The sequence below is a fragment of the Candoia aspera genome, chromosome 5 (genome assembly GCF_035149785.1).
Source record: "Candoia aspera isolate rCanAsp1 chromosome 5, rCanAsp1.hap2, whole genome shotgun sequence".
NCBI lineage: Eukaryota > Metazoa > Chordata > Lepidosauria > Squamata > Boidae > Candoia > Candoia aspera.
Genome location: NC_086157.1, coordinates 35464182 through 35489391, shown reverse-complemented (window position 1 = coordinate 35489391; position 25210 = coordinate 35464182). Strand labels below are relative to the sequence as shown.

Below are 25210 nucleotides of genomic sequence, written 5' to 3'. Positions count from 1 at the left end.
CGGGACTTCATAAATTGCTACAGATCTTTTAAACCTATTCGGTGGTTTCCTTTCTTCTCAGGTTAGTAAATTTTAGTATTATACATCAGCTTATCATTATCTATCAAACAATTACATAATAAACTACAGTATTTAGAAAATAGCTACCTAGGCTACCATCCTATGATGTTGTACCTACATAAATCCCATTGAACACAATAAAGTTACTTCTGAGCCTTAAATAGGTTTTCCTTATATGGTAATGTGTTTGCCTGTTTTGCCAAAATAATTGCATAGTTAAATATATAGGTATATTTTTAAATTCACAGGGTTTTATTTAAATAGCCTGCATACTAATATTTTTTAATTGATGATTGAAGACTGACATAATATTTAAGATTTCTAGAGACACCCTAATTTTCAGTTTGTACCATCTTGTAGAATTGTATCCAGCTGATTTTAGCATTGTTAACAGAAGAATTGACTATTAGCCATCAACCCTCTATGACTAGTAACTTTCAGCAACTAATGTACCTAGTTTTAAATTAAACTAGACACTAATAGCAAATGCTGTTTTTTATATTATCTGGCCATAAATCAGATAACAGATAACAAAAGAGGATTATACATTCAAAACTGCAATATTTTATTTATTTAGAGTAAATGCTTTTAATTGACTTACTTTTTGGCAGATATTTAAGATATCGGAGTTGGGCAGTCAATACATTTAAATAATTTAATAATAATAATAATAATAATTTGTAATTGTCTTTAATCATCAGCCAAATCAACTATAGTTGTTGAATTAAGGTTCCATGTACTTTCAAAAGGATACAATTTGCATAGAAATATCTTGAGATGGCTATATTTGGTACAGATCTCTAATGGCTGATTCCATGGAGACTCTTTCATGTTATTTCTTTTCATAGATAACATTTTGCTGCAATGTGTTCTTCTTTGGCACAGATTTCATGTTATCTTACAACAATAAACTAGCATTTCTAAGGTATTCCTATCCTTTTCTAGTTATTAGTAATATACTGTTACAAGTACTTTTTTTTTGTAAGCCAAAGGTTTCTAATACACACACACACAAAACATAATGTATTTAGTATTGGTAATGTTTATTCTGGTTTTTAAATTTTGGAGGGTTTCTTTTTTTCTCTCCTATGTTTTAGTTCTGTTTATTATTTTTTAATGGTCTTTAGTATGCATCCCTTTTTGTTTATCTTTTTTATTTTTCTGCTTTGTTTACTTTTTGTAATCTTGAAATAAATTCAATAAAAGGGAAAAATAATAAAAAGAAAAAACTTTCAGTTGTTTGACAAAATAAATAATCCAGGGCTGTTTTATTTAATATGGTTTTACTATACAGTACTATATTGGGTGGGGTTGAGGGGTTGGGTGGGGGAGGACTGAAGGGGAAAATGCAGAAACAAAAGATAGAATCTTGTAAATGATAATGATTGATGCAGAAAAGTATCAGCTATATATGGCTTGAATTTGAGTCTTGTGTTTCTTTCCTTTTTGTGCAGTAAAACATGAAATCTGCTTCAACAGATTACTGTATTCTAGTCCTCTCATTTTTTGGTGTGCTCAGATCAGGTAAGTTCTCTGAAAACGTTTTTATCAAATATTCAGAGAGAAAGTTCAGTCATAATAAAAAGGAGCAATTGTATTTATGTTAATTACTCTGCTTATGAAATGTAGCCTTTTACTTTGCTTTTAAAATTCAGTAGGAAATTTTATTCTGTGCAAGTACGGGCAAAACTGCTTTAAAGAGCACTTTACAAAAATGCTATGGAATGCATATTGACCTAATTTTAATTTGATTAAATTAAGAAGTGATAATCTGAATTACAGAATCTGGTACAGTTGTATAAACTAAGTGTAAATGAACTGTGCTACTTTTTGTAGGCAGGCATTTATTCAAGAATCTAGCTCAGTGTTTCCCAAACAAGACAACTTTAAGATGTGTCAACTTCAACTCCCAGAATTCCCTAGCCAGCTGTGTTGGCTGGGGAATTCTGAGAGTTGAAGTCCACACATCTTAAAGTTGCCACATTTGAGAGACACTGAGCTAGATGATAGAGTCAATTCCAAAGTGGATTTCTGAGATGGTATATTATGAACAGGACTGTGCCTTCGGATTCATATGTGTTTAGATCCCTATTATACTTAACTTTGTAATGCCGATTTGACTTACCCTTTTGATGCGGTTCTGAGTTATACCATGGGCCACAAAGGAGCCCTAATAGCGAACCAATTCTTTTTATGCAGTTTCAGAGATGTTTTGGATTCAGTGGTTTTAATGGCAGGATTATGATTCTAAGCACATTCATTGCAGTACTGTATGTAGTTTGTGCTGGTTGTTTCTATTTCGTCCTATATATTTTTTTCTAATTACTTACTAAATGTTCTAAACCTCCCAATAAGCTAAAACTCTCTGGGCGGTTTACAGTAATGGACACTAAAAAAATACAGTTTGACTAAAAACACATAAAACAAAATCATATCACATGCAAAATGAAAATACCATACAAACTAGGCTGCATTTGAAACAATACAAATTAAAAGCCAATTTAAAAGTCTGGGAAAATAGAGGCAACAAGGCTTACCTTTTTTTAAAGAGCAGAATTGTTTTTATGGTAGTTTAATTTAAAATGTGTCCCATAGTACATCATTGTACAACATTGGCTGTAATTCTTAATGCAAATATCAAGATCATACAATTTACCAAGACCAGTTCTGATCTTGAAAGATGCTGAGAAAAGATTTAGACTAGAATGATTCTTAAATAATAGAATTCCCAAAGGAATGGAAGGTAGGGGTTGGGGAGAGATTGCCTCGTACTCTTTTTCCATATCTGAGGTATTAAGATGTATTAAGATTTTAGAGGAGAATGGAAAGGATTACACTGGCTTGATCCCAGGTAAGTTAAATTGGGGAAGTTTTGTTTTGTAAATGTCCTTGTCTTTTCATACCTGAAAGCTGGATAAGATTAGTTGCTGGCCCATCACAAATGAGGAACAAGCAAAGGGGACAACAATACTTTTAAAAGTACTTTACAAAAATGCTATGGAATGCATATTGAATTAATTTTAATTAGATTAAAGTAAGACGTGATGATCTGAATTACAGAATCTGGTACAGCTGTATAAGTGTAAATGAACTGCGCTACTTTTTGTAGGCAGGCATTTATTCAAGAATCTAGCTCAGTGCTTCTCAAACTTGGCAACTTTAAGTTGTGTGGACTTCAACTCCCAGAATTCCCTAGCCAGGGCAAGGGGATAAGAAAGTTTTCTTCAGTGGACTTTCTTAAATTAACTTATGATGCAAGCCATTGAAGATGAATGATGGAAGAGGCAGGCTGCAGTCCTAAACAAAGCAAGATAAAGGCTGCAGTCCTAAATGAATGTTAATTAATTCATAAACCTGAAGGATTATGAAAGTTTGTTTGTGCCCCAGAAACAATACTGTTGAAGCTGAGCTTGGTAAATTCTCTGCTATTGCGTTAATTTAAAAAGGCAATAAAAAAAACTTGTAAGCCTCTCTAAATTTATCTGCAGTCCTAAACAAAGCAGGATAAAGGCTGCAGTCCTATCAAAATTACCCTGAGAGTAAGCCCCATTGAGTGAAATGTGACTCACTTTTGAGTACCCATAGCTAAACTTGCATGTCAATAATTTGCAAACTAGAGTACTACGAAATATTCTCCAAAGAGGTATCTGCAAAGTAAGGGCTAAACAAAGTGCCAACTTTGTTTAGCCCAAGGACCACAGCAGGCTTTACAGGACATGTTTAGGGTCACCTCCAGAAGGGACTGTAGCCACAATCCAAATTGGTTTTGATTTTGGTGGAGAGTTGGGTTTTTCTAAACAGTGGAGTTGTTGTTGGAATGCATAGTTTAAAATACACTGATTTTTTTCCCCTCCATGCAGAGAATTGTGTTGTCCACGAAGATTCTGCAAAGCTGAGGTGGTTTGAAGAAAACAGTCCTTTCATGCTTAAGTGCCTATGGGACCAAATTCTATACCATGAACATGCAAACTATACTCTGAACTGGTACATGAATGGAAATAAAATGCTTTTAACCGCACATCCTTCTTCAAGAATCCTCCAGCAGGAAAACAGACTCTGGTTTATCCCTGCCATAGCCCAAGATTCAGGATTGTATGAATGTATTATATGGTAAGAAATTGTGTTTATGGGTTCTGGGAGTAGAGGGGATGGTGGTGTTTCATTACATCACTGGAAATTTGAATCACTGTTGGGGTTGTCCAGGCTTTGGGAGATCTATACTGAAGTAGATACCAGGTTTTGGGCAGATGTTTCACCTTCCATTTTGGCAAAGATTCCTCAGAGCAAGGGCTGAGAAGTGGGGATCACCTTGCAGCATTTATAATTTGTGTGGAATTTGAATTCTGTGGGGCTGGTTCACAATTGGAGGTTCCTTGGGAATTAGCAGTTGACTGGTGGTTGGGAATGGTGCCAGCTCTATTCTGATGGGTCTGCCTTTGTCTTTTATGCATGGTTTGAATCAGGCCCTTGACTGTGTGGTAGATTGTAACTAATTCTGTCAATCTGTTGATGGCTCCTTTATTGGAGGGCCAAGAAAATAGGGGAATAATTGACCACAGAAACCACAGAGGAGCTAGAGCATTCCTGTAGGTAGCAGGTCCATGTCATTCTTGCTTGCTGCTTTTCTACAGGATGATTTCTCAGGAGTCCCAGCATTTCCTGGAGGACAATGACACTTCATATCATTTATTGTTGGATATAAAGCTCTCAGGATTGTTCAAAACAATTTCTATAGAGGACAGTAGTTTATTAAGTAGTCCTTTCCTGCCTTGCTTTAATAAACAATTTAATAATAAACAATTTCAACGCAGTGGCACTGCGGGTTAAATCGCTGAGCTGCTGAGCTTGCCGATCGGAAGGTCGGCAGTTTGAATGTGCCGACCTTCTGAGCTCCCGTTGCTAGTCCCAGCTCCTGCCAACCTAGCAGTTCGAAAACATGCAAATGTGAGTAGATTAATAGGTACCACTTCAGTGGGCAGGTAATGGCGTTCCGTTTAGTCATGCCGGCCACATGACCATGGAATTGTCTACGGACAAACGCCGGCTCTTCGGCTTTGAAACGGAGATGAGCACCGCCCCCTAGAGTTGGACACGACTGGACTTAATATCAAGGGAAACCTTTACCTTTACTATAGGGGACAGTAGTTTATTGAGAATCTTGAAACACTGCATTGTCATGCGGTGAAGGAAGGACAGGAATGACAGATAGAAGGACATTATGCACTAGCACTGAGATGTTATAATGCCAAAATGAGAAGTATACGTTTTTTGGAGATGAAATTTGGGATATCAATGCTGTGTTCCATGCTATCCTCAAACCTACATTAAAAATTACATCACCACTTTTCTAAATCTCTGCTGCCCTTGACGAAATAGGTTTTCATTGGAACCTCTTGGAAAAAAAAACATTCTTAGTTCTTGTTGGAGGTTGAAGAGTTCTCTAAATGTGAAGGTGAGAAGAAAGGTGGAAAAAGTGACCCAGGAGCAGTAAGCAGTCTGTGTCATGAGTAAGGATGGCGAGCAGGGGGCTCCCATCCAGACTGTCAAGCGCATGCGTAGCACTGATGAATTGTTCAGCCATTCAAAGAGACACAGATCAGGACCGCCTTAACCCTTGGGGGTTATATGTCTGGGTTTTCCCACGCTTCTTCAGTTTGTTAGGATTCCTGTTAAGTACTAGCAATAAATATTAGAGACCAGTTCATTGTCTCAGTGTGTTTCCTGGTTGTTAGGACAGTCTGTTAGGCAAACTGCAAGCAGAGTGATAAGACCAAGAGGGAAACAGCGTAAATCCTTAACTCTCTTTCTACATTCTGCTTCCCCTGTATGGTCAGGAGATGATGAGGGGCTGAAGAATCAATGCCTCTACATTCATACTTCCAACAGTTCTCAGATGTAGCTGAGGTTCTTGATTGATACTGCCAAATATTCTCTAAGAGGCTCCCTCAGCTATTTTATTTCCTGCCTTGCTTATTCCCACAAGTGAAGCAACTAATTTTTAGATAAATCCTTTTTCTGACAAGTCCCACTGTACCCCAGGCACAATTTTCCAGCTGTTGCCTTCTAGCTCCCCTCTAGCAGTGAAGATGTTGCCTAGTTGGGCATGAAATGTCTGCAAGCAAACAACCAGGCTCAGAGAGCACTAAGGACTCCACAGCTTTCAGATATTTCAGAGAAATTAAAATGTCAATTTTTCTCTGAAAAAAGTTGCTTATCTTCGAAATGAAGTACTTAAGCTTAAAGGAAACAGGAAAAGAATTACACATCTGTCCCTTGAGTCAGCAGATCCTCAGACCACAGATAAACTTGTAACTTCAGGCAAGAAATAAGCAACCCACACCTGGAGGGTACAATTTAAAGACAATGCAACATTCCAGCACAGCCTGTCTTACTACCAACTCAAATAATGCTCCTTATTAAAAGTATTAGTATAAATCAGGGAAGATGGTCCATTAGGAAAGACATTGGTACCCCTTCTCAGCTTACTCTTATGCTATGAAATAAATCAAGTTCACCTAATAAATGCTGAGTGGCTCCCAAGAATGGCCACCAGTGATAAGGTCTTAGTAAAAATGAACAAAACCATTAAATCATTTGTTTAATGTTCTGTAAAATAAGAAAGTGTTAAAGTTAGTTTTATATCTTACCATATGTTCAGAGACCCAGTGGTCAGACCACACATAGTCATTGCAAAACTCTAACCTTGACCCAACTCCACAACATACACAGAAAGAACTAGCCTCACTTGAAGATCACAAGACTAATGAGTTTCCAGAAACTCCTTGCATAATGCTTCCAAGGTGGAAGAACACCTAATGTTTCAAATCATTGCAGGTAGAAATTATGCAGTCTAAAATCTTCCATGACAACTGTCCATGCCAAGACAGTGGTATTTAAAGATAAGCTCCTTATCAATTCAATTGTTGTGGCAATGGAAGTTCATAAGCAACCTGCACAACCCAGTTGGAAGGAAGCCTGGATTATGTCCTTGTCCAGCATGTCCAATTCTCTCTTGCTTCTAACAAAGTCTTTCAGTCTCAATTCTTCATCCAGTCAAGGCGTTCTAAGGAAATCAGCAAAGATGACGTTGCATCTCCTTCAAAAATACCCCAATATTTAGTGGGAATAACCAGCAAATGACCCTTGAGGTTTTCTTATTCCTGCTTGATGATTCCCAAAACGATAACAATGAAGAGCTATTTTCTGAGTGTGTCTACGTTCATGTCTCTCCTGAAGAATGCTCTCTTAGATCTTGATGCTAACTCTTTTGTGCTTAGCCCATCAAACCTTTCAGGTGAAGCAATAACAAGTCCCTTACATTCAAACTGACTGCAAGAGAATCAATGGGAAATCCTATTGAATTCTTGGAATGGTGTAGCTGGTGTTCTAAGTGCAATGATCTATCCTTCCTAGAACAAATGCAGAAACATGGTATTATTTTCCTCCAAGAGATTTAGGAATATAAAGCCTTAGATCTTGAAGACTTTAAGTTCTTCTTATGGGCATCCCCAGTCTGTAATGATGGGTGACATTATGGTAGCATCTCATTTACAATCATCATGCCTTGCATAATCCATTTGCCCTCCACCCACACCCCAGCCATAGTAGTGAATCTGGTGGTGGATGGACTTAAAGTAAATTTACTTAAAATTTACATACTTCCTCAACAATTAGCATATTTCTCCAACAGCATTTGAGATACCCACAAATAATATTTTTATTATTTTAATATTTACTTTTATGTTTATTATATTTAAATTATATCCAATTCCAGAGCAACTCAAGGCAGCTTACATTTTAAAGGACTAAAAACAAAAATAAAAGAAGAAACCACATATGTTTTGCATTTATTCCTATAGATAACCGATGCAAATGGTGGGTGATTTTAACCCCAGACTTGGCCTAAGGGATGATTCACTGATCACACAATTTAATTGTCTTTGGCAATAATTGTCTCTGTCCCTGCCAGTCTTAACGATTCAACAATAAATCTTTGGGGCTGAGAACTATAGGAGACTATTTCAAGTGGTGAACAAATCTGATCCTTTGATTCTGATTGAAGGGCTGATCACTTCTGAGCCATTCTTAGTGACAACACCAACTATATGTCAGCACTTCATATAGGTTTTGTTCTGTCAAGACCTGAATTCAACCTGCTGTTTGTAGCCTACAGACTTGTCTTCACCTTTTATGTACATGACAAAGCCATTCTATCTGCATCTCTAGTAGATATGAGAAGGTCCCCTTTGTTCCTTACTGTAAAAATAATAGTTTTGACATCAACCAGCTTAAAACAAAATTACTTGTGTTCTCTAGAAATACTGTGTCATGTCACAATTCCTGGAAAATCAGTGATACCAGTACAAAATAAGTCAGGTTTTTTAAATATCTCATAGTTCATATGGACATCCAGGAAAGATCAGACTGGGTGATATCCCTGAAAACCCAAAGCTTTACAAAATGTCATTTTGGGATTTGTGAAACAAAATGGCAACAATCACGTCCCAGATCAAGTCCCAACACAAATTAACTGGTGGAAAGAGAAAGCTATGAATTAGTTAATATACAGAGTTCAGATCTGCTCTGAAGCTGCTCTTGAAACCATTCTGTCCAAATTACTAAGGGCCTTACTTGGTGTGCCACAATGTATACCTGCTCTTCTGCTAAAGTTGGAAGCAGGTCTGATCTCCTTAAAGCCCGGAACGTGGCTCAGCTGCTTGATTTATTGGCTTAAATTAATTTATTTCAAGGTTCCTCTGGGTTCCTTGACCTTCCAAGACAACTTCATAACCACATGGTCTAACAAATTAACTATGCACTGACTTACTGTTACAATATCTGAATACATTGGATTTTGAAAATGCTTAATGAGAGAAAAAGCAACACATCTTTGATAAAGACTTCTCAACAAACCCGTGCTTCAACCTAAATATTGATTAACCCAATTTTGTCACTAGTTCTTTTCTGGCAGCTTCCAGTCTTTCAGATACCGTTTGCCCTTCACATAGGAGAACTTTCACTTTGGCTAGGTATAATGTGCTACCATCTCTACTTCTATAAGGTTGATTTGGTGATGCTTCTCTGCAGGAATGTCTCTGCCCCTCCCAGCTGATGGAAGTTAAATCAATTGCCCATATCCTCCCATATTGTGCTTGTACTCCCGATGTCATGCAGACCTGTCATTCCAATCTGTTGCAGGAACTTAATGACAATGACCTCAATTGCCACCTTTTAGTGGTTGTCAACAAAGGACCTCAAAGAGTTGCAACTTTTTGTGCAACTGCTATCACAGTATGCTCAAGAATTTGGGCAGGACGACTTGGAACTTTCTGGCAGAATTTTAACCATTCTTATGTGTGCCTTATACTTCAACAAATTTATTTATGGTTAAATCTTAACCAGCTTAATGGTTTAGCAATATTAAATTCACATTTTAATGTCTTAATAGTCTATTATATACAGTAGCAATAGGACTATATTCATTTAACAGCTAAGAATTTTACAATTTTAATCATTTTACATAACTTAGATCTACTGCTGTATTCTAGACTTTTAATTTGCTTTCTTTTACTCTGTAATGACTTTTAGTCATTTTTATTGGATCTTTCTTTTCACCCTTGTAATGCTTTCCATGAAACTATGCTCAGATTTGGTCGCTGACCATAATCCAGTACAATCGATTTTCCAGTTTTAGTTCTGAATGGGGTTGCAATTGCAAATCCTCTTGGATTTGCAATTGCTACTCAAAGTAGATGGCAACTATGTCCTGGAGGGCCTTTACACAGATTCATTTGGTGTGCCAGTTGTACCCTCTTATTACAGGCGTAATCAATAGTCACCTGACACGGAGACTATTGCAATGTGGTTTACATGATTTGCCCTCAAAGACCATTCAGAAACTGCAGCTGTTCCAGAATATGGCTGCACAGGCAGTTATGGGCAGGCCTTGGTATGCCCATGGAATACCTCTTCAGAGTGAGCTCCATTGATTATCAGTAAGCTTCTGGGTATAATTCAAATTACCTACAAAGCCCTTCATGGTATAGCGGCTGGTTGCTCTCTCATTGTCTCTGCCCACTCTATATGAACTGACAGAATAGGCATGCTCTGTGTCCCATCTTTAAAACGGTGCCACCTGATGGGACCCACCAAAAGTAAATAGGTTGGAATTAACAAAGGCGCATATACCAGTTCAACTTATATAAGCAAACTTCTACAAGCAAAGTCCCACAGAGGCTTTCATGGCATCTATGCTGGTATCTTTTTTAAAATTATTATTGTATAAAAGACATTTGTCATGTCTTTGTTATTTTAAGTTTCGGTACTTTTAATCTGGTAATTTTTTATGTATTTTAGGCTGCGATGGTGCTTTTTCTACAAGTATAGTGATATTTCCTTTGCTACATGTAGTTGTATTTTATTGACTTTTTGTTTTAATTATTTTGGTTTATAATTCTCCAAAGAAGTTTTTTAGTTAGTGGATTAGAACCATAATGTGTAAGAAAATAAAAGACATAGGTTTTGGTAAAATATTCAGGCAGAAAATAGAATCGCACAAAACAAAATAATTTTAACAGATTGTTTTAATGTTTGGTTACAGGAATTCAACAAGATGTTATAAATACAGTGTCCAAACTGCGGTTCTCAGTAATAGTGCTGCTCTTTGTTTTAATGATGAATACCACAATAAGCAAGAGGTACCTCCAACGGCACCATTCAAGATTGTGTGTCATCAAATGAATAATATTGGACAGGAAGTAGATTATTCTTCCATCCATTGGTATAAGGTAGAGATCTTTTAGGATTCTTTCTTCTGTGATTTTTCTTTATGGATGTTTAAATGAATGTTAGTAATTATGAGATCCTGTGTCTTCGTGTCTCTTTGTAATATTAGCACAATGGCGGGGGAGGAACTTTGAAGAGGTTACCAACAAGTCAAATGATGATTCATTGCTCACTGAACTTGGAGGCTAAATCCTTCAGGTTGAATTGTCTCTGCTGTGATCTTTCAAGGTCTGTGGACCACTTATACTCTCTGTAATCTAGCTCAAAGAGTTGCTAGGAGGAAGGCTGGAAACAGAAGTTCTTTAGAAACACAAACATTGAGAATAATAAAAAAGAAAAGCTAAAAATATATGCCTCTTTGTTCAAGATGGATGTTTCACATACATGCATAGCTGTATGTGTATTTGTATGTATGTATTTATTTATTTATTTATTTATTTTTCACATTTCTATCACCGCCCATCTCCCCCTAAAAGGGGGACTCTGGGCGGTTTACAATAAAATTCACCTTAAAACCTAACATCATAAAATCACCAATATTAAAATAATAAAAATATAAATATAAAATCCAAGTGGGAGATTTCCATTCTGTTGGGAGAACTCTACATCACCAGCCACCCCCAGGAAGAGCTATTGCCCTTCCCATCCCAGGTGAGGCAGCAAAGCCAGGTCTTCAAGCCCCTCCGGAAGGTCGGGAGCGAAGGGGCCTGCTTCACCTCGGGGGTAGAATGTTCCACAGGGTGGGCGCCACTGCAGAGAAGGCCCGCCTCCTGGACCCCGCCAGATGAAATTCTCTTACAGACGGGGTCCGCAACATGCCCTCTCTGCATGATTGGGTGGGACAGGTTGATGTTATAGGGATGAGACGGTCCCTCAGGTAGCCTGGCCCCATGCCCATGTAGGGCTTTAAAGGTGATAACCAACACCTTGAATTGGACCCGGAAGCAAACTGGAACCCAACGCAGCTCACGCAGTAGAGGTGTTACATGTGCTGATCTTGGAGCACTCATCACTGTTCGCGCAGCCGCATTTTGGATTAACTGAAGCTTCCGGATACTCTTCAAGGGTAGCCCCATGTAGAGTGCATTGCAGTAGTCTATATGGGAGATGGCCAGGGCATGAGTGACTGTCCGGAGGGCATCTCGATCCAGGAAGGGGCGTAACTGGCGCACAACCTGAAGTTGTGCAAAGGCCCTCCTAGCCACGACTGCCACCTGCTCTTCAAATAAAGACCCACAACTTGAGCTCAATTCTTGGTGACTACCTGAAGAATGCAACCTTCTCTGATATGTTTTTTTCAATTGTCCACAATACCCTACACACTCACATACAGAGTGTAAATCAGATTTATTAATGTATACATTTATATGCCATCATTCCAATTGCTCTGGATGCCTTACAAGAATACATAAATAAGATATAAAATTCTCAGATGATATGTTAAAACAAAAAACTAAAAAAATGTTATGATCCTCAAATAGGATCCACTAAAACTCTAAAAAGTCCCAAGTAAACAGTTTTAAGCCTTTTCCTAGGGTGTAAAAAGAGTGTGCTAGGCTCAGCTCTGGTCACAATATATTTCATAGTATGAGTCCTATCACAGAAAAAGGCCAAATTTCCTACATATTTATGTTAAATGTGTTGCAAGTGAGATATTAAATATGACCAGCAAAATGGGCTCTGTTGAAGACCTAAGAGTGTGAGATGGACTATAGAGCAAGAGGCAGAATGGCAGGTAATTTGGGCCTGAATCATATATTAGCAACAGGGATAGGTAAAGGTAAAGGTTTCCCTTGACATTAAGTCCAGTTGTGTCCGACTCTAGGGGGCGGTGCTCATCTCTGTTTCAAAGCCAAAGAGCCGGCGTTTGTCCATAGACACTTCCGTGGTCATGACTACACGGAAAGCCGTTACCTGCCCACCGAAGCGGTACCTATTAATCTACTCACATTTGCATGTTTTCGAACTGCTAGGTTGGCAGGAGCTGGGACTAGCAACGGGAGCTCACCCTGTCACGCGGATTCGAACCGCTGACCTTCCGATCGGCAAGCTCAGCAGCTCAGCGGTTTAACCCGCCGTGCTACTGCGTATGACACACAAAAAAAACCCTGGTGGAGCTTCATCTGACTTTGAACACCCCTATACAGCAAACACCTTGTATTGGGCTCAGAAGGCAACTGGCAATCAATATTGTTTCAACTTGAAGGTCATCTGGTACCACTTGACACCTGTGCTGCTGCATTCTTGGCCAGCTGCAATTTCTGACTGCCTTCTGTGGCTGCCCTACTAATAACACATTTCAGAAACCAAACCTTGGGGTTACTAGCACTTGTATCACTGAAAGCAGGCTTCCTGCTCCATGTAGAGACGCAATCAGTTAGTCATCCAAAGCTGATAAAGGTCCCACTTGCCACTGTTACTATGTGGTTGTCCAGTATTCAGACTGAACTAATATCTTTTTACAAAAAACAGATGAGTATATGTGGGGTGTTCGGAGGTGTATACACACAGAGTAATAAAATTTAGGTACTGCTTTTCTGTAAACAGATGTGTGTGTGTGTGTGTCTGGAGAGGGAGACAGAGAAATAGTTCATAAGGAGAATTGACAGTGTCAAATATTTTCAGCGTGTAGTATTATACTACCTTTTAAAAAAATTATATAAAAAAGAAAGTATAAACTCTGGGCTATGTCTGGATAAGCAGGCCTATAGAAGTATGTTACAATTTGAGAAGCATTTTCTTTCCCTTTTTGTCTTTAAAAATGTTTTACTTTGTTGCATTTAGGAATGTGAGCCAATACGGGGAGAACGATTTGAGTTCTTCAGAGGGGCTCTTATCATAAAAGATGTGAAAAAAGATGATCAGGGAAAATATGTATGCAAAGGAACCTACACTTTTCGGGGAAATAAATACAATTTTTCAAGTAGTATTTTGGTGAAATTATTAGGTAAGGATCTGGGTTTGTTACTTTATCAGTAAAGTTATACTGTAGTTTGCTCCTATATTTCCCGGGCAGGGTATGTTTTCCATTCATTTTTGTATATGTTGACTTCTGTTTATTTTACCAGATTTCAAAAGAGATTTGATGCAGTTTTCAAAATGCTCATGCTATATATTTAACCATCTAGCAGTTGGGACACATGTTGTACAACTGTTGCTATACAGATAATCTCAAGCGACAGTTAGTCTTCAAATGCCCCTTTAAACAGTGTTAAAGTACATAATGCATACAATTGCAGGGGACAGTTCAAAATAAAATAAGTTTTATGACAGATTAATTTTTCTTCATTTATAAGCAACAGAAATTCAATTGCTTTGCCATCATGAACATTCCTTAAGTATAATGTAGCTGATTCTTTTATATTCCTTTGAGGGAATAATGTATTTAGGTAAGTCGAGCTTCAACATAGGAGTCACCTGCTGTTGATGCGGATTATGATTGGGACATACTATGATTGGGCATCCTGGGTTATTGTTTGTAAGTCTTGGTTTTAATCTTTGTATACCACTCAACATCACTGTTTTGGCCATGGAAATGATATAAATAAATAAAATAAATAAAATATAAATAAAATTATAAACAATGCAAACAAAGTTCCATGTTCCAGGTGTAGTTTCAGATGTAGTTCTGATACAAAGGGGAATTCCATTGTTTTTTCCAATCTCTCCATTTGTTGTAAAACCTATTCTCCTGCACTGAAAACTATTCAGAATAAAAGTTGCTTTTTATACCATAGGTTGGAAGAACAGGGATGGTACTTTGGGAGTGAGCACTGTTATTCGTTTAAGTATTGGGAATAACAGTATTGACCATTCTGTCAGTTTCCCCTTCATCTGGCTGTAGCAGAGGGAAAGAACGTAATGATGGCTGTTCAATCAGCCTTGTTAAAAGACAAAGTCCACCATGATGGTCTTCTCCCTGACCTGCATCCAGTAAAGCTGTTCATGCATCAAAAATGATTCATAAGAACTGCTTTAGGCCAACCTTTCTCAACTTTTTGACCCCGGAGGAACCCTTGAAATATTTTTCAGGCCTTGGGGAACCCCTGCACATTCAGGCTCAAATATAGGCCAGAAGTTATAATTTTGTAGGCCTGTATATATGCATAACAGTATTCTTAAACTAAAAACAAAGAATGAAGTTTACCTTTTTAGTGTGAAGTTGCTTGAATTTGAAATGATTTTTTAAATAAATCATGATCTCCCAGGGAACCCCTAGTGATCTCTCGTGGAACCCTAAGGTTCTATGGAACCCTGGTTGAGAAACCCTGCATTACACCATAGGTAATTGTTCCTAACCACAGGGTCACCAAAGTGACATTTTGATGACACAATGCAGTTTTCACCGTTTCCTACTTCCATTGTGACATCATGTGCAAGTTCAATAGGTAAAGAGGCAGAGTTTGCATAGTTTGCATTGCTTTGTATGTTTTGTCACCTGCCCCACTGCAATGCCATTGCTTTGGACCTCACACAAGCACAGCAGCTTTTTGCTCGTCAGTAAAGCAATTCCTCTTTTTAAAGGCTTCATTGGAAGAATTGCAGAAAAGTTGTAATACAGCTGACTTTTTAAACCAGTTGTATCTTTTTTCTGGAAATCTGGAAAAAGATGGGCTGCTTCAATAAATGGCAGTGAGGTGCAGTAGTTGCTCAAAGTCTGAAGTTGTCTTATGAATCATTGTCAAAGCATTGTAACTGTAGTATTCAGCTGGATACTCTTTAAAATTTAGGACTGGTGCCTGAATGTCTTTTGTCCTTTGTTCCTTCTCTGTCCCTTTTTCCATCTGATATTTTTTTTTAAATGTTTTTTTTTAATTTAACTGTATGAAAGCCACTGGCAGTATTTTTGGAGTAAAAATGCTATGAATATTAAATTCATACATACCAAGCTACCTGTAGGTTCATGTACATATAAGATACCGTTTGTAATGTGTTTTGACATTCTAAAATGTGTGTAACAAAATCTTGGCATAAATGAATGCTAATTAATTCATAAGCCTGAAGTATTATGAAAGTTTGTCATTTTCTCTTCCTGCCCCTCATCCCCACCCCATGTTGCTTTGCATATTTTGAACTTAAGACATAGCTTATATATGTTTCTTTTATGCCAGAAGATTCAGAGAGGAAAAGAACTGAGATTCTGTACCCCAGAAACAATACTGTTGAAGCTGAGCTTGGTAAGTTCTCTGCTATTGCCTTAATTTAAAAAGGCAGTTAAAAAAAACTTGTAAAACTCTCAATTTGCACACATTTTAATCTCAATGATCCAGTGGCATCCAGGCTGGATGGGAAACAAGATGACAAAAGCAGCGATGTCGTGATTTTTTTTTTTGTGGTAGTTTATATTAGTCCATTTTCAAACAAACAAAAAAATGTACAATGAAATAAAAACAAAAATAAAAATGAACAACAAAGCATCATGATAGACAGAGCTTGGAAATCTGGAATTTGGGAGGTAGGGGTTGCCTCAATTTTAAGGTCTATTAATCAGAGTCAGGTATAAAATGGACAGTAGAGAGAGTAGAATAAATTGTCACATGCCATCCCAAGAGAATACGCTAAATATGAACATATAAACATACAGTTGAGTTACTATAGATGAGGAAGTCTAACCCAATTGGTGGCCAGCAGAACTATATATAAAACAGAAGTGGTCAAAAGTGGCCAATTAATAGACCTATTTTACAGGTAAGAAACAGGGAAATAGGCAATTTGATAGAATCTATCAGCTAGATTTTTTTTTTTTAATTCAGCTTTGCTTAAAATTGTTAAAATATTAGCAGTCAGATCCATGGATTAGTTTCAGTCTTTTTTTTTTTTTTTAAACACGTCTGTTCTGTTCTATTATTTATTAATTTATTTATCAAATTTTATCACCACCCATCTCCCTTCCAAGGAGGGACTCTGGGCAGTTTACAATAAAATAGAATTAAAAACTAAAACAGTTATAAATACAATAAATACAATAAAAGTAAGAATGTAATGGAATCAAGATGGGCGAGGGATCTTTATCAGACCGTGAGTATAGTAGGTCCATCAGAAGTCATGCTAGGGCGCTAGCCATCCCCAAGTACAGCTATTCCCTCTTCCATTATATAGATATAAATTTATTTATTTATACATTTATTTATTTAAAAAACTGATGACTATTTTCTTATATCAATTTTTAGGATCCAATTTCTTTACAGAGTGCAATGTATCAAGTTTCAAAGACACTTTTATTTCTATATCCTGGAGAGTCAATAATACACTAGTTGACAATCTATTTCAAGGTAGAATTCAAGAAGGAATTCAGTAAGTATGTTATATGTTTTAATACATAAATTAATCAAGCAAAATGTGTTTTCTTTTTGTAATCTAGTAAATGCTAGATTAATCGTTGCAAAGACAAACTTGAACTTGGTGCTGTTTCGACAAATCACACCAATGATTAGTTATTTTGAAATATTTTATATTATAGACTATAGAGTATTCTGATGTATTTATGTCATCTGTCTACTGTATCAATAATGAAATTCACACACAAGCTTCTTTGCAACTAACTGCATAAATAATGTGAGTGGGCACTATAGTGGCATAGCACTGTATGATACCAATTCTTGCACATGTGAATCAGCCCGGAGAGTAGATGATGTGGTTAGTCTTTCTGGCATCACATTTAACCTGAGATTTTGAATCTTAACCTTTGCTCTGAATAAATCCGGGAGGTTCTTTACTGCCTAACTTAAATGTGAACTTCTAATTAATACAGAAGAAGTATTCCAAAGGAAAGCACAGAGATTTTTATAGTGTCTCTGAACATTACAGAGTTGAAAAATGAAGATTATGATCAACCTTTTATTTGCCATGCTGGTGAGGTTGCAGCATACATCAAAATACAGCGTCCAAGTATGTCATTTTATGTTTGATTTCTAAATGTGTCTTATTGTGAAGAATGCAAATCTAGAACAGGAAAAAAAGGAAAAGATATAGCTGTGCAAATAATGAAGAACTGCGGCATTTCAGCCTCTGAAATATTGAATAAAGAAGTGGGAAATAGAATGGGACAGACATTTTGTGCATTTTATTTGCAAGCAAGCCACATAGTTTGCTGTGAAATGTCTTCTGGTATGCGTAGAATTTCAACGATAGGAGTTGTACTTGAAGTGTAAAATATTTTCATTTTCACTTTCTTCATTTACCCCGCTGCAGTTTTGCCACATTTATAGAATATTTTTATTTATTTTTATTTTTTATTTTTATTCCGCCTTTATTATTATTATTATTATTATTATTATTTTATAAATAACTCAAGGCGGTGAACATACCTAATACTCCTTCCTCCTCCTATTTTCCCCACAGCAACATAACAAATACAGCCAGCCAGTGCATGGGCAAAAAGGGAAAGTCTTCTAAATTAATAACAGCTTATTTTAAAGAATCTGTCCTGAACTAATGGCAGTGGCTACCATTTAAAGAGACATATGGGTGAATATCATACCAAAGTCCTCCTGTTCTTTCCATAGAACAGATCCTTTGTTTTTTGATCCTAACATCTTGTAGCGTCAAAGGCATTAGCAGAGTAGAAGGGAGTGACATTTCCCCTGCACAAAACACTGCTGATTTTGTGACTGAATAACTTAAGGCCATATAGAATATTAAAAGTTAATTACTTTAAATTTGCAAAAATTAAATCTGGAAATGCTGTAGCCTTTTGATACACTGTACAGTATTTCCTGGCTGATCAATGCCACAATCACTTTTTCCTTAAATACCACATATATGACTTTTATCCCAGCTTCTTTTGGAAATCCAGGCAAGAAGCCTTCCTGAGGAAAGCTGAATTTAGCCCAGTTGTTTCTAGATGCTAATAATTATTCTAACCATTTCATAGAAAACCATATTTAATATGATTTTTTTTTCTGATTTAGTCAAAAACTTTACAGCTCTTGTTGTGTTGATATTACTACTGATTATTCCGGTAGTAATCTGCATCTTGTTCAAGATTGAAATTGTCCTTTGGTATCGGAAATCATGCCTCCCTTTTCTTCATAAAAAAGGTAACACTGTATTTGTAATGTAAGGGAAGAATAATGATATAGTCATATTGATTGATTGCATGCCATCAAGTCAGTGCCAACTCTTACAGACCACATAGTTTTTTTCCATGACAATCTGTCCCCAGCCTGGTCCTTCAGGTTTTCCAATGGTGACCCATCCCTGCTGTAACTGAGTCCATCCACCTTGTTGCTGGTCATCCTCTTCTCCTCTTTACTTCCACCTTTCCCAGCCTTTGAGCCTTCTCCAGAGAGCTGGGTCTTTGCATAATGTGTCCCAAGTAGGAAAATCTGAAGCTTCAAGCTAGAATTCCTTGAATAATTATATGCAGGGATTGGAAAAAAGCATGTTGATAAATAGGTAATAATTGTAGTTAAAGATGGTCAATGGCCTTAAATTCTAAAGACAGTGGAAAGATGATAGGGCAAGTTCTAACTTCTGAAATCTTACGCACACGCACACATACACACATATTAAAAGACTTGCTATTCCTTTGTAATTCTCTTCTATGTTTTAAAGAAAACACAAGCTCTGAACATTATATAGATTAGTGTTTCTCAACCTTGGAAACTTTAATATATTTGGACTTAACTCCCAGAACTTCCCAGCCTGCACTTGGAAGTTTTGGGAGTTGAAGGCCACTCATCTTACAGTAGCCAAAGTTGAGAAACACTGATATAGATAACCATTTCTTACATTCATCAGTTATCCAGTATAACAGCTAGGCATGACTGGCTTTGGAATCATTCTTACCTGCAAGTGTTTAATGCATTTGGCAGGGTGGGGATGGGGGGTTTAATCATTTCTGAACAAGTTTTATGAAGTTCCTTGTTTTATGCTGTCAGTTTCAGATGGGAAGATCTATGATGCGTATGTGTTATATCCAAAAATCAGCACCCAAGTTGACTTTGTGCTGAAAGTACTCCCTGACATTCTGGAAAAACAGTGTGGATACAGCCTCTTTATACCTGGCAGGGACGATTTACCAGGAAAAGGTAAAATGTAACTTTCAGTCTGGTTTTGCTTATTTACTATTTTATATATTTCAAAATCCTGAATTTCTCTTCAATTTGTACAACATTTTATGTCATATGAAAACAAAAATGCAGTTGTTCCTTTTTTAAATGTGGGAAGCATCCATTAAAGATGCTTTTCTACTGCTACTAGAAAAAAGGGTAAATTTTATTTGTTTATACAATTATTTAGTAGTCATGGTGACATACAAAGTAAACATTTATAAAGCAATAAAAACATATACATGTAATAATCAAATTAGAAACAGAGAAAGAGCCCTTTGAATTCTTATCTCTTTCTTTATTACTTAAGTAACATTAGAAAGTTCCCTGTAATTAAGATCTACAAGAATTAAGTGTTCCAATTTTATTCAGCCAGTATTTTGAATATGAACTTTAAGCTATTTTTACAGTGGAGTCTTATGTATAAAAAAATTATCCACTCTTTTAACTGTGAAACTAGTTGCTAAACTAAATTATGGGTGAAATGCTAACACAGCTCTCTCTCCTTTGAAATAAATGTGTATGTGTGTATCTGAGTAAAAGAAATATCAATAAAATGCCCTCTCTTGGTCTCCTTCTGTATCTGCAGCAATACCACATCATTTTAATTTCTTAAATCGGTGCTCCATTGAAGGCACTGAAGAATTAAAAAGGCCACTTATTATGACTACCCCCAAGGAAATCTGCAGCTGGGATCAAGGATCCAAGTGGGCCAAATATATGTACATCCAAACTATGCAGGATTTTATTTTTTGTTTTGTGTATTTGCTTTCTATTTTTTAAAATGTTTTGTTGATCACCATAAGTATAAAGAACATTTATTAAACAACAGGAACACCTATCTTATGGTGCCTACTGCTGAATTACATGACCAGAGGTATCAGATGCATTCATTTTTATATTATCTAGTTTGGCCTTTATGCAATAAGACTTTGAAAGCATACAGTGTGTAAGTTTTGTTCTATTTTTTAAAGAAGGCTGTATTTCAGGCACCAGTATCATTTGCTTGCATATATCAGTGGGTTTAATTCTAGGAATTTGTTTTGGCCCATTATTGTGTCATTTAGAATCCATGTATATCTAAAATAAGATAATCAGGTTGTAGGTGTTAAAATCTGATGCAATCTTTTTATCTCTTGTGATTTATAGCATTAGTCAGCGTTGTTGATGAAACAATTAAGCAAAGCAGAAGGCTAATAATGATTCTAGGACCTGGGTTGTCCAGCTCAGAAGGGGCTCCTGAGCAGAATATAGCAGTGTATCATGCCCTTATACCTGATGGAATGAAAACTATCCTGATCGAAATGAATAAAATAAAGGATTACAGCCACATGCCTGAATCTATTAGATACATCAAGCAAAAGCAGGGAGCTGTAAGATGGAAAGGGGACATCACAAAGAAGCACTCTTCTTCTGCAAATAGTTCCTTCTGGAAAAAGGTCAGGTACAGAATGCCACCAGAACATCAAGTTTCCCAAGGACTACCTTTGATGCCACTTCCTTGCAGCACCTCCCAGATGATAGAAACATAACCGTGAGATCATTTCAGGAATCCCTCTGAAAGGATGTTTGCATAGCGGCTGATGCAATATGAGGTGGAGATGAACTCCTAAATTTACATTTCATGTTGGAACTGATTTTCTTTTTTATTCACCAGATTAAGGTAATTTAGTGGCACTCCCACAGGTAGAACGGCTCAGCATTTTCATTTGTGTTTTAAAAAATGTAATGTCAAAAGGGATTTTTCATAAAGAATCCTTGCTTACAATACTACACAAATAGGGTGCACAGAACAATTTTATACCACCCTGTTGGTTTCAGATGCCAACCCTGCCTCAACGTACGGCGTTTCAAGATTCTGTGCAGAAGTGCTCAAAGCCCGTTGGATGATGACCTGTGCTATAAACTAGATTTATTGAGCACCTCACTTGCCACATGAAAGTGCTTTGACCACATACTAATCTTTTATGCTCCCCTACAATCATCTAATGCCGCTACCCCTTCTTTTAGACTTTTGCTTTTTCTGTATACTTTTAATTTTTATTTTATATATCTTTTATATCTTCTAGCTTTTTATATATATTGTTTTAGATTTTTATTTTTACTCTTGATGTAGCCTTTAAGTTTTTTTAATGACTGCACCCCTCTTCTTTATGCTGGTCTATGACTGAAAGAAATACTTCATTTTGACTCGCTTACATTTTTTTAATACATTTTTTTTTGAGGTTTTCTCATTTTCAAGGGAGAATACATACACGCACATAGAGCTATCAGCGGTGGCTACAGGTTACAAGCTGTATCATAAATCTCTTAGTATGAGTTGCTGGAGTAGACATGTGGGAGGTAGCATTTGCCCTGGCATCTCGCTTTTGAGCCTCCTCTCCCCTGGTGAGGACTAAACGAAGCGTTAGATAAGCCCTTGATATGATCCACTCCATTTTTTGCAGGCTGCATAAAACAGCTATACCCCCAAAATAGGCTTGCAGGCCCAAAATCGTTTGAATACCGTTTCATTAATATTCCCTTTCCTTTGCTGTGCAAAACACTTGAAAGCGGCCCTACGCTACATGTGGCAATGCAAAGCATTTCTCTTCCAGTGTGTTAAGCGGACAAGCCTTTTTGCAAGGCTCACGCAGCTGCTTTGGAGGATTTTTCTGGCTGCCTCCCCTGTGGGCATGCACAACAACTTTGCTTCATCAGGAGACACATGTAGAGATTCCCAGAAGCAACTTCTGAGAACAACTTTTCCTGCAAAAGCTGGAAAAAGAGGCTTTCATAATTTGAAGAGAGTTGCTTTGTTACACGCCTGTTTAGCACAGAGCACCTCTTTGGGCTGCTTTACACAGCCGTAGTCACCGCCTGATGTGCAAGATGGCTGGGTTATTTTGTGCTTATGCTCAACAGCTGTAAAAAGCCATTTTGCTTGGAACACGCTATTTTTATGAGATCTTTAGAACATATAAACAGTGACTGTGTCAGTATCAACACTGCTTTGTAAGCAGTCAGTGTACTTATTTTATATGCATTTAAATTTTTAACACAGCTGGAAGTCTATTTTTAGCAGTACATGTATAAAATGCTTTTTTCCTTGCATTTTGGCTTTTATTTCATATAGATAGATGCAGATATAGATATAGATAGATATAGACACACACACACACACACACAGACATGTATAGTTTTTATAACATCAGCTGTCCAGAGTTGATTGAAACCAGGTGGTGCCTAAGATGAATTAAATAAATACTGTTTTTCCTTAACATCCAGGCACAATTGTGTGTATGTGCTTAGTATAGATTGACAAATGTGCACATATTAGGGATAAGCTATACTGTGAAAGGTGAAAAAGTGAAAGGTCCCCTGTGCAAGCACCGAGTCATGTCTGACCCTTTGGGGGGATGCCGCTTTTGCGATGTTTTCTTGGCAGATTATATCGGGGTGGTTTGCCATTGCCTTCCCCAGTTGTCCCCTTCCCCAGCAAGCAAGCCGGGTACTCATTTTACCGACCTCGGAAGGATGGAAGGCTGAATCGGCCTGAGCCGGCTACCCGAGAATCCAGCTTCTGCTGGGATAGAACTCGGGTTGTGGGGGGAGTTTCGGTTGCAATACTGCCCCCTACCACTCTGCGCCCCACTTGGCTGTTTTAAGCTATACTGTAACATAATTCATTTGCTATTTTCCAATGTAGCATATAAGGTTTTATTTCTTTGCAATATCTGAATGACAAATGTATTATGATATTAAAATATCCTCAGAAAATATTTTTTTTTCCAAATAAAAGTAACAGAGGGATTTTTAAAAACGATTTTATTTTAGTGATAGCTCATTATACTAATGATCTACAGAATGGCTGCAGATAATTAAAACATTAGAATCCAATATCACTTATATTTGCCAGTATATTGGAATATAAGAAGTTATCAGCAAGAATTAAATACTTACCTGTTCAATGAACCAATGAATGGATAATTACTTTTATTGGTTGAAGCCAAAGATGTTTGCAAAAGATTAAAAAGGCTTGATACCATGGTGAACAAAAATATAACAAAGCATTGCTTAATTGACTTTATAATATTCATGTGAAGATTTTACAGGTCAGTTTGTCATTATATTCAACAATGTATTGATTATATTGCTTATTAATTTTACAACAAATATTTATGTAATGATGCAAGCGGTTTGTAATTATGGGTGGGGTGTCAGAAAGGCAGCTTTGATCTATAGTGTGTATTGAGCAAGTATTACAGAACTACCTTTTTTTTTTGGCATTACACAAGACTGGATTTCTGTTCCTTGCTCAAGGCAAAATAAATGCAACATGAATCCTTGTGTGCATGCCACTTATTTAACCAAATACAATTTTTAAAGAAGGGCTAGGTACTTTTTTACAAACCCCGTTGAAGGTTTTTGCCCTAAGCATTTAAATATTGCTCTTGTATGCTGGAAAAATTGAGACAAAATGGTAAACAGTAACTTGGTGGTTAAGATAATTTTACTGGAAATGGCACTGTAAGGATGATGAAGTTTGACTACTCTTCCCATCCAAATCTAGATGAGACCACTGTGGTTGCTGGGAATGAATTTAAAAAGAATGAAGTCTATTTATAATAATCTGGACTAAATTTGAACTATTATGCCATTGGTTAATCATGGCCTTTCTATGTTAACCTAAGTTTTTAGCTTCCCATCCCCCTTTTGTTTAAACTTACTATGTTTATTTACTTTTTAAACATAAGTCTGATTTTTACATGGCTTAATAGGCATGATAGGGTTTGTTAATTCATTTAAAATCACTTACAATAGATGAATATAAGGCTCAAGGATTTACAAATATAAATAATAGATTTTTAAAAATAGCTCTTTGCCAAGAGTCCAGAATGCCAAGATTCCTGTTGCTTCCTTTTAAATTAAATGTTTTACTACAAAACATCCAGTTATCCTTGTAATCTTCTTAATAAAGCTTCACTAAAATTTTAATATTAGTGGGTTTTTTTAAATTTCAGTGCTCATTGTAATTGTGAAATATCTATACTGAGAGGAAAGTAATTTGGGGTGTTGGCCATAGAACCTAAATGAATAGTTTTATCTTTGAAATGTATTTCTCCTTTCATTCATTCAATTTTTTTCCTGCCCCAATCCAACTACTCTAGTAGATTGCAAACATAATCAGCAAAATGTTCATGGTACAGATGCATGTTAAATAGCAATCATGAAAAATTAAAACCATTAACCCAAAATTATAGAAACAATAACTACAACAAAAGATTATTTATTTATTTATTTATCAATCAGATTTAATAAACCAAAAGCCT

The 25210-nt window shown here is 36.7% G+C and overlaps 1 protein-coding gene across 1 annotated transcript; it reads left to right on the top strand.

The window, feature by feature from the left end:
• The first annotated feature begins 1499 nt into the window (after nt 1-1499).
• Nucleotides 1500-21673, top strand: LOC134498714 (interleukin-1 receptor-like 2). Its single transcript, XM_063304940.1, has 10 exons — nt 1500-1584; nt 3921-4170; nt 10661-10847; nt 13630-13792; nt 15957-16022; nt 17016-17139; nt 17597-17733; nt 18756-18884; nt 19728-19877; nt 21048-21673. Exons 1-10 carry the CDS (start codon nt 1521-1523, stop codon nt 21428-21430), a joined length of 1653 nt encoding a protein of 550 aa, XP_063161010.1. The 5' UTR covers nt 1500-1520; the 3' UTR covers nt 21431-21673.
• Nucleotides 21674-25210: the final 3537 nt, after the last annotated feature.